This window comes from Mytilus californianus, unplaced genomic scaffold (assembly GCF_021869535.1).
Source record: "Mytilus californianus isolate M0D057914Y unplaced genomic scaffold, xbMytCali1.0.p SCAF_85, whole genome shotgun sequence".
Lineage (NCBI taxonomy): Eukaryota > Metazoa > Mollusca > Bivalvia > Mytilida > Mytilidae > Mytilus > Mytilus californianus.
Window position 1 is genome coordinate 216,469 of NW_026262740.1, and position 10,544 is coordinate 227,012.

At 33.7% G+C, this 10,544-nt stretch overlaps 1 protein-coding gene across 1 annotated transcript; it reads left to right on the top strand.

Moving 5' to 3' along the window:
• The first annotated feature begins 6,208 nt into the window (after positions 1–6,208).
• Positions 6,209–9,548, top strand: LOC127713890 (uncharacterized). The gene is made up of 3 exons (XM_052219855.1): positions 6,209–6,417; positions 8,208–8,369; positions 9,354–9,548. The coding sequence occupies exons 1-3, from the start codon at positions 6,337–6,339 to the stop codon at positions 9,528–9,530; spliced, it is 420 nt and encodes a 139-aa protein (XP_052075815.1). The 5' UTR covers positions 6,209–6,336; the 3' UTR covers positions 9,531–9,548.
• The last annotated feature ends 996 nt before the right edge of the window (positions 9,549–10,544 follow it).

Genomic DNA, 10,544 nt, shown 5'->3' on the forward strand with positions numbered 1-10,544 from the left:
TTGTTGAAGGTCATTCGGTGACCTATAGTTTTTTATATCTTTGTCAGTTGGTTTGTTGTGTAGAATTTTGTCATTTGAAATCATCTCACATTTCTGATTTTTAGATTATGAATAACGTGAATATTTATTGTAAATGAGTTTAATACTTACTGTACTGTCTGCATTTATTGAACTCTTTATAGCTGCCGCTGCATCAATAATTGCAGCACTTTGTAGTGCACTAACTCCTAAGGGTGACTGGGAAATAGAAGTATGGTCACCATTGGTCTTCCTCCGACCGGCAGTAAAACCCGTGCTAAAGAGGGGCGTCCGTTTGGCTGTGCGGGATGTACAAATTTGCAGCCACGTCCGATCAGAATGGGGACGTTAAATCCGATGCCTCGTGTAAAGAGAGTGCCACGCTCTTTGCACGTAAAGAACCCTTGCAACAACTTATGAGGGGTCCGTAGGTGACCTGTTGCAAGGCCAAATTTCTGTCCCTATCCAATGTACCCTCATTTCCCGTGGCAGTCTAAATTTCTCCGACCTTAATCCCTTAATCTATTACAGAACCTACCTATTGTATTTATTGTGAACTTGTTCTCGTCCTGAATATGCATGAAATATTTGCCACTGGACGTTAAGCAACCAACAATCAATCAATCAATTGTAGTGCACTACCGATTATCTAAAAAAAGAAATTGTTTAAAATTAATAATGACATTTAAAAGAATAAATCATCACTTTTACCTGCAGATTGTACCTAAAACCAAAAAACTTTGCATTTTTGAAAAATTTAAAACTTAAAAAGTTGTTCATTTCATTGTAAAATTAGTCTGTTTTGCCCGATGTTTCTTTTGCGTGTTCTTTCCGTGTTGGTCACCTTGTGTGGACTTGCAATTGTTTCATCATTACTGAATTCTCACACATGCTCTTGGGTTTCCTATTTTATATTCAGATATCCGAAAAAATAATGAGGTACAATATATTCAAGTTTATTTTATGCAACAGTAGCTTCAATGAATAATGTTAAAGTCAAGTAATCAGACAACAAGAGGCCATCACCACATTGGGTTTTATTTACGTCGGTGTTAAAGGTATAAAATCACTAATTCAATGCTAATTGCTCTCTATGTTATTTTCTACAATTTAGTGCATTCATTGCTATTTCATCACAGGATTACCACCTCTTGTTAATGCATCATGGATATACTGTGGGATTTGCAGCCGTGTACAAACACCTTCATTACATATGGATTAAATGGATTGTTATCCTCAAATTCATATTTTAATGGAATATCAACATGTGGGCTCAAACGAAATGAATGATAGCCTCTTACACTCCAATCGAATTGTTTACGTTTAACATCTACATTTTCTGTAATTATTATTCTGTATTCAGAAACGAATGTCATGATCATGAACATACACAATATAACAAGTTGTTAATATGTTATAGGCTACCAAATAAAATTGAGAATGAAATGGGGAATGTGTCAAAGAGACAACAACCCGACCCAAAATCAGAAAAACAGCAGAAGGCAATCAATGTGTCTTCCACACAACATAATAGCACGTAAGGTTTCAAAACACAAATAAGATGAATATAGGTAACGTTGAAGTCAGCAGTTCTGTGTTGACATGAATTATCACTGATATGGTCAAAATTATAAATTAACTGTTTACAAAACTTTAAATTTTTGAAATACTTAGGCTCCTCTTCCTCAGGAATATATTGCCTTAGCTGTATTTGGGCAAAACTTCTAGGAATTTTTGGTCCTCAATGCTCTTCAACTTCGTACTTTATTTGGCCTTTTTAATATTGTTTGATTCGAGCGTCACTGATGAGTCTTTTGTAGACGAAACGCGTGTCTGGCGTAAATATAAAATTTAAATCCTGGTACCTAGGATGAGTTTATCCACCCTCTCTGCACGTTCGGAACCCCTGCAACAACTCTTTAAGGGGTCATTATATGCCCTGTTGCATGGTCATCTATTACTGTAAATTCAGAAATTATTGCGTGCATTTATTATTGCGATTTATGAAGAATGGACAATAATGCGAGATTAATTATTGCGATTCCAGGAAATTCTGCATACAGATGCATATATCAGATATCAGAATGCGAGTTCTAATTATTGCTATACTAACCCAGTCGCACCATTCGCATTAATAAAAACCTCGCAATAATTTCTGAATTTACAGTAATTTGATGTATCGTGATGTTACTCTAGAATTGAAGTGAATGTCATCATGAACATTGAAACGTTTGTTTTGGTTGAAGTTGTCATTCATATACATTTCATATTGTCAAATAAATCACACCATCTTTCTAGAACTATATTTGCTCTGTATACATCTACATCAATTCAGGGAGGGACATCTTGGACCATAATTTTTCATTTCAGGGTTTCTACAAGCACGACCTGCTAGGTGCAACTTTCATATTCTACTTCAAAACCATTCAAAGATTTTCCAACACTTACAGTCTGGGGTCTCACTGGCAGAAGTAAATATTATTTACCTGATTGTGTAAACTTCCTGTAACTTCAACAGGCATTAGATTAAACAGGCATTACTAGAATACAATATAGTTGGAGAGCCAGACACAAATATACCCCTGAAAATGAATTTAGGTGATATTAAAAACCAGGACGTTGACATTTGGCAGAAACTGGAAAATACAGATCAAGCTGACAATTTATAAACTGTTTCAAGGCACGCTATCCAGCTGAATTGCGTGATAAATAGAGCCAAGCAGGAGCAGTTTCTTATTAAACATGAATTGATGTCGACCATAAAGTTGTATGCATATCAACATGTACTGCTAACTTATGCAATGAATAATGTTAAAGAAAGAAGAAAAACATGCACAGTGAAGGAATGCCTATTCATTGAAACAAAATTCTCAGAACTGTTCAATTCTTATGTTGAACATATTGAAGGTGCAAATAAAAAAGCAAAAAAAAGTACGATGTTGAAGAGCATTGAGGACCACAAATTCTTAAAAGTTTTGCCAAATACTGCTAAGGTAATCTATTCCTGAGGTAGAAAAGCCTTATTATTTCAAAAATTCAAAGTTTTGTAAACAGTTAATTTATAATTATGACCATATCAATGATAATTCATGTCAACACAGAAGTCAAGTGTTCCATCAATTATGTTTTTATTGTTGAAATATTATTTCCTTAAGAAGAATTTTTAAATTCCTCATTACAAATAAAATTTTGAGAATTGTTGGGTTTTTAATTTTAGTATTTTGTATAGCTTGTAAGAATGAAAGTGAATCAGAATATATAATAAATTTGGATTTATCTGAAGAAGCAATACATTTCAAAGCCAAAATTATTGCTTCTGCTTCAGCAGTAAAGATGGATGCAGCAGATGGCATCAGTATAGACAGTTGAAAAATCTGAATAATTGGCTTTAATTTCAGCATAGTGTTGCTGAATTAAAAGAGGATTTGTTTCATTTTTATTGGGTTTACGGAAATCAAATATCATTTTTCGTTTGGATAGTTCCCATGGAGGACATTTCCAAGTTTCAACTTGAGCAACAGATTTTAAATCAAAAGTAGCTAAATGTGGTTTTAAACGTATACCTAACGGAGGAATTTTATTTTCATGTTTTGCAAAAATATCTTCATAAATTGGATTAAAAACACAGTTGTAAGCAGGATTATCTGAATAGGCTTTTAGTTTGACAGCATATTGAAGTCCAAGCTTCAATCGTCTGTCAAAGAGTGAATGCTCATCAGCCTCTACATACAAACTCTCAACTGGTGAGGTTTTAAAGGCGCCAAGACAGAGACGCAAACCCTGGTGATGCACAGCATCGATAATCTGTATGTAGGACTTCCGTGCAGAGCCATACACTATAGAGCCATAATCTAGTTTGGATCTAACTAGAGATCTATATAAATTAAGTAAAATGTTGCGATCAGCACCCCAGTCGGTGCAGCCGACAACTTTTAAAATATCTAATGCTTTTAAACATCTTGATTTTAACATTTTGATATGGGGGAGAAAGGTTAATTTTATCAAAAACTAACCCTAGAAATTTGGTTTCATCAACCTTTTTAATTAGGTTTCCATATAAAGTGAGTTCTGGATCAAGATGCAATTTCCTTTTGTTACAGAAATGCATCCCAAACGTTTTAGATGAGAAAAATTTAAAACCATTTTCTGAGGCCCATTTTTCGATTCTTCCGAGACACAGTTGCAATTGGCGTTCTATGTTATTCATATTTATGCCTCTATAACATATTAAAAAATTATCAACGTACAATGAGCCTTCAATATTACTTTTTAAAACTTCAACAAGGCTGTTAATTTTGAGACTAAATAATGTCAGACAAAATACTGCACTGAGGGACACCCATCTCTTGATCATACAGATCAGACATGGTTGAATTAACTCTAACATTAAATTGACTGTTAGAGAGAAAATTAGAAATAAAATTTGGCATATTGCCTTTCAACCCCATAGTAAAAAGATCTTTTAAAATACCATACTTCCACGTAGTGTCATAGGCTTTTTCAAGATCGAAAAAGACCGACACCACATGTTCATTTTTCGCAAAACCATTACGGACAAATGATTCGAATCGAACAAGATGATCATGAGTACTGCGACCCTGTCGGAATCCACACTGGATATTGGCTAAAAGCCCATTTGATTCCAGGAACCATACAAGGCGATCATTGACCATCCGTTCTAGTGTTTTACAGACACAACTGGTAAGAGCAATTGGTCGATAATTAATAGGATCAGTGTGATCTTTACTTGGTTTTGGAATAGGCACGACGGTTGCAAGCTTCCAAATTGATGGTAAATCACCAGATTCCAAGATTTTATTCATGAGCTGCAAAAGAGCTTCCAGCGAGGAATCTGGCAAGTGTTTTAAGAGTTGATAGTGAATATTATCAGGCCCACAAGCTGTATCATAGGCTTTTGACAGAGATGTTTTGAGTTCTTCCAGAGAAAAGAGTTTATTATAATTTTCACCATTTTTCGATTTAAAGTTCAACTTCATTTTTCCTTTTTGTTTTTTAACATTTTTAAAATCTTCCCTGTAGTTGTTAGAAGTAGAAGATTTCGCAAAAGTTTCACCAAGCTTGTTGGCAATATCTTTTTCAGATGTTAATAAATTATTGCCAACTTTCAAATGTTTTACCGTGGCTTTAGAATTTTAACCTTTTATCTTTTGTATCATGTTCCATTCTTTTGTCATCGGAGTGCGAGATGTTATCCCCGAGACAAAGTTTTTCCAAGTCGTACGTCGTGCTTGCCTGCAAGTCCGACGTGCCTTAGCGCGAAAAATACGGAAATTACGTAAGTTTTCCGTCGTAGGATGTTGATTAAACCGCCTTTCATATTTTTTACGGTCATCTATGGCTTGATTACAAGCCTCATCAAACCATGGTTTGCTGGGATGTTTCGGATTTGCCGGGGTCTTAGGAATTGTTCTGTCAGCAATTGACATTAAAACTGTGTTAACAGTTAAAATGGGATCTTGAACAGTTTCAAACATCTTTGACTGAAGCTCCGCTTGACAGAAATTCTCAAACAAGGGCCAGTCCGCCTTGTCCAGTCACTCTCTTTACACGAGTCATCGGCTTTAACGTCCCCATTCTGACCGGACGTGGCTGCAAATTTGTACATCCCGCACAACCAAACGGACGCCCCACTTTAGTAAGGGTTTTACTGCCGGTCGGAGGAAGACCAATGGTGACCATACTTCTATTCCCCAGTCACCCTTGGGGGTCCTATATAAATTGGAAGATGCATGAATCCAAGTATCGTCCTGAATATGCATGAACTATTTGCCACTGGACGTTAAAAAACCAACAATCAATCAATCCATCCAAGTATTCTACCTGTTTGCAATATTAACTTCTTAATTTAGATATTTGATATGAACATTATGAATATAAATTATCATTTTTCTAAGTATCATGTGGTGGTCTTTTTCACATAATGAAATACTTTCCATAAGTCGATTTTTCTACAGGCATGACACATAGAAATGAAAAAAACTATAACAGTTGGTCTGAATGAATATATAATTATTGACTTGAACAGTACTACATTCAAGTGTTATAACCTTATTAATTAAAAGTAATATAACGAATCATAAACTGCTCTAGTTGATAAATAATGATACGCATTTTAAATAATTTTTTTTATCAAGTATTTTAATTTTGACCCTTTTTAACTTTTCAGCTGTTTTCAAATGGTATCATACGATTCTGTATACGAGGAATGCTGGGTACTCCACAGAGAAATTCAATAGTCAACTTCCTCTAGTTAACTTTCTGTTAGTCCTAGAGGAGGCATATGGTTCTTCATTTGATATGGACTTGATTGACAACTTTGAAAAGAGATGGCATGAGGCTTTGTGTCTGATGGAGAGAGATTTCCCAGCTGCCTTACAGGTAACATATAACTCGGTTATTATAGAAAGAAAATACTGTAAATTGGAATATTTCATTGTCGTCATAGTACAGATTGTATGATGCCTCCCATAAATTCTAAAATGATGCATGTATATTGTCTTTAAGTTCAATAATTTTGCTGTGTCAAACCTCATTAAAATGTAACAGAATTGTATGGTTATGTGACCACCCATAAATAATTAATAAATTTTAGAACAGCCCTTTAAAAGTTTATAAGGTGTTTTAAAAGATATTTAAATTAACTATATTGCTTAACTCTATTGCACAATGTAGTGCTAAACTGAATAAATGGATTGACTGAAAGATAAGTGCCTACAATTGACACAACAAAAAGTATTAATCCCCCCCTACCCGTTTTGATAAAAATTTCCAAAGCATTTTTAATTACAGTATATAAGTGCCATAGAAAAAACCCATGTGATAGTGTTTAAACTTGCCTTCCTGCATTGCCTGAATGGGGATGGTGTAATTGTTGAAAATATCCAAACGTATGATCTATGCCGGTTGTCATATTTAAGTTTAATACAAATGCATTGAAAATCACTACAAGTGAATTCAATGTAGTGTAATTCTGTTTCTGCAATCTTCTGAATAGTGAATTGTTTTACTCAAATTTTGAATTCTATTTACAGCTCTTCTATAAAAGAATGCAAAGCAAACCTTTGATCAACTTGCTTGCTATGTTTGTTTGGATGTTTGTAAACAAAAGGAAGGTATGTTTGTTAACAAAAGGTAGGTAGTCTGTTTACTATATACTGGAATTTGATTGGACAATAAACATTAACTTCATTGCATGTCAATTTTTATTGTCTAATCAAATTCCAGTATATACAAAACAAAAAGTAAAATCACAAAAATACTGAACTCCGAGGAAAATTCAATCGGAAAGTCCCTAATCACATGGCAAAATCAAATGACAAAACACATCAAACGAATGGACAACAACTGTCATATTCCTGACTTGGTACAGGCATTTTCAAATGTAGAAAATGGTGGATTGAACCTGGTTTTATAGCGCTAAACCTCTCACTTGTACGACAGTCTTATCAAATTTCGTTATATTTACAACGATGCGTGAACAAAACAGACATTATAAACAAAATAGTCAAAATATGGGTACAGCAGTCATCACTGTGTTACAATATCAAAACAAACAATTATTTACAAAAAAAGCACAAAAGCATCTATCAAATTAAGACCCACATTCATTGCTTCGCGTGTCTGACGTCAGAAAATGTAAACGTCACATAAGAAAAAAGTTTGTCATTCAATGTCTATTCAAAACAATTTTATAATTTCACATGGGGAATGTTGGTATACAGGGTTAAAAAATCAAAAGTTATGTTAGAATTAATTTCAGAAATAGACCGAGATTTATAATTGTCCAGAAGTTCTTCAGAACCCTTAAGAATCCACATATGGTAAATACCACTACGCGAGTAAAATAAATTTGTCGTTTGTCGTTCAAAGTATTTTCAAATTTATAATAGAACAATAACATAATGACATATAATAGAACAATAACATAATGACGGGATCTTTTAAAGTACAGAGTCACGTTATAAGAAACTGAAACTCCGCCTACCTATTGTTTGCAAACATCCAAGCAAACATAGCAAGCAAGTTGATCAAAGGTTTGCTTTGCATGCTTTAAAAGAAGAGTTGTAGGTCTTCCTTTGTGTTGTTATTTATAGGAGAGGGGTAACTATTTATTCCATGACTATAAATGAAATTCTTAATTTGTATTTAAATTTACATGTTTCTTTCAGACGTTTTTCTTCCACCTACTACATCATCTACCACAATATATAAGATTGTACGGACCACCAAGAAATTTTTGGATGTTCCCTAACGAGCGATTTAATCACACTTTAACAGAGGCAGTATCAAACAACCAGTATCCTGAGTTATCTGCCATTAAGAAAGTTGAGGTAAGCATTGATTTATTTTAGAATGAAAGTACATGTTCAAGCATGGTCTTTGTCAATTCACCTTCGCGCTATTTAGTCCAGTCTCGAAAAAAAAGATTACTTATATAACTTCCTGTTGGGGTCAAGTGTTGTCAAAACAAAGGTCTTCAGTAATGAGCCGAGAGGAGAAATAGTTCAGAAAGTGAATGTTCTCAAATTTTCTTTGTTATAAATAAACAATTATTTAAGGGACAAATTAAAGTCTATAAAAGGCTATATAGTGTTTAAAGCCTATTTGAAAAGATATAAACAAAAATAATAATTCGGACAAATTCGGAGTTAAACTAGGAAAGTTATGTAATTGCCAGCACTTTTTGGAATGGAATGAAAAGCAAAGAGGTGTACTAGACAGCAAAGGAACAAAAAGAAAATAGTGACTTATTCTTTAATTAGCTTGTTTCACCTACATACATTCAAAATTATGGGATGCAATACTGTATTTCGGGATAGATTATGTTTTAATGTGGAGGCTGAGAAAGTTGTTGTCGGGAATTTTTCTATGTATCTTTCTAGAATAAACGCTAGGGAATTAAGCATATGGAATGATTCCAAAAAAAAATTCTGCTTATCGCTCTTATGATCCTCCAAGCCTGTTCAAATTGACGTCATCCTCTATGTAATTTTCATGCAGATGCCTTTGTATTGATCTGCACATTGCATTGAATTTCGGACCTTATCACATGTCAGAATTTTGTGTGAAATCGAAAAATCAAATCAGAAATGAAAACTGACACAATTAATTTCGAAACTGATGTATTATAATGTTGTTTTTTTTTTAAATGGTTAATCATGGTTAAGAGAATATATTTATCTTTTTTATTACACAAACAGAGGATTAGTGTGATTGATATTATACAGATGTGTGGTTGATAAAGATACTTTTGTACATGGAAGATTCAAACAAATATAGTATTCCTACACTATCTTTTTTTTTCTTTACAATAGGTGCAGTGGTTGATCACTTTACTCAACAGTGCTGGTTTTTTCCGTCCAATTAAAGTAGAAGCAGCTAAACTAAACAGTCTGCTGGAAGATTTAACCCAGAGACGAGACATCTTACAGCAGATGAAATGCCACAAATTAAAGACTTTTACCAAAGTGAGATTATTCAAAAGGAAATAACAATATACCATCATGCCTCAAATCAGAAAGGGACATATAGGGATGTGTCGATTGAGAAGCCTACTCAACGAGAGCAGTGTTCGGTGATTATGTACAACAACTGTGTTGGTAGAATTCAATTCTTTTTCAAGAATGACATAAACGAACTAGTGTGGGTTAGTTATCTTGGATACCTAGAAGATTCTAAGTGCTATTTTGTAACACCAAGTAACAATTTGCCAAATCAGGTCATCTATGTTAGCCATATGTCAGCACCTTTAGTGCATGTTATGGAGGATGGTGTTTTATGGATTCCTAAACTGCCAATGTAAAAAAAACCTGAGAGAGACAGTTCAATGACAATCACAATGTATCTTTCCAATTATTTCGATTCTTTATGTTTATAATGCATATTATATTGTAATTAGTTGACCATTTTATAAGTTGGTACAAGTTTTCAAAGTGACAAGTTTACCTATTTATACATGTATAAATATATATATATATATATATAAACCAAACTTTTTGTATAAACATGATTTTATTATATCTAGTCTGTGTTTGGTAATAAAAAAAATTGTAACAACAATTCTTTTAAGCTTCAGAAGCAAGACAAAAGGCTCTCAAGACCCTGAATAGGTCACCTGTATTTCAGAGGAGAAGATTTTAAAATGTTAGCAAACTTGATGAATAAATTGTGTAAAATTGTCTTTAAAGGGCAATAACTCCTTAAGGGGTCAATTGACAATTTTGGACATATTAACTTTTTTGTAAATCTTACTTTGCTGAACATTATTGCTGCTTACAGTTTATATATATCTATAATAATTTTCAAAATAATAACAAAAAACTGCAAAATGTTGTTAAAACTACCAATTCGGTGGCAGCAATCCAACAATGGGTTGTTCGATTCGTCTGATAATCTCAGGGCCGATAGATCTTGACCAATTAAACAAGTTTACCCCCATATCACATTCGCTCTAAAAGATTTAGTTTTTGAGATATATGCCAAAAACTGCATTTGACCCTTATGTT

What these genes read in the sequence shown, in the direction of transcription:
- LOC127713890 (XM_052219855.1), top strand. Translation starts at nt 6,337, where the DNA reads ATGGACTTGATTGACAACTTTGAAAAGAGATGGCATGAGGCTTTGTGT. An exon ending in ATTTCCCAGCTGCCTTACAG is followed by an intron (nt 6,418 to 8,207) that starts GTAACATATAAC and finishes TGTTTCTTTCAG; the next exon opens with ACGTTTTTCTTCCACCTACT. An exon ending in CTGCCATTAAGAAAGTTGAG is followed by an intron (nt 8,370 to 9,353) that starts GTAAGCATTGAT and finishes TCTTTACAATAG; the next exon opens with GTGCAGTGGTTGATCACTTT.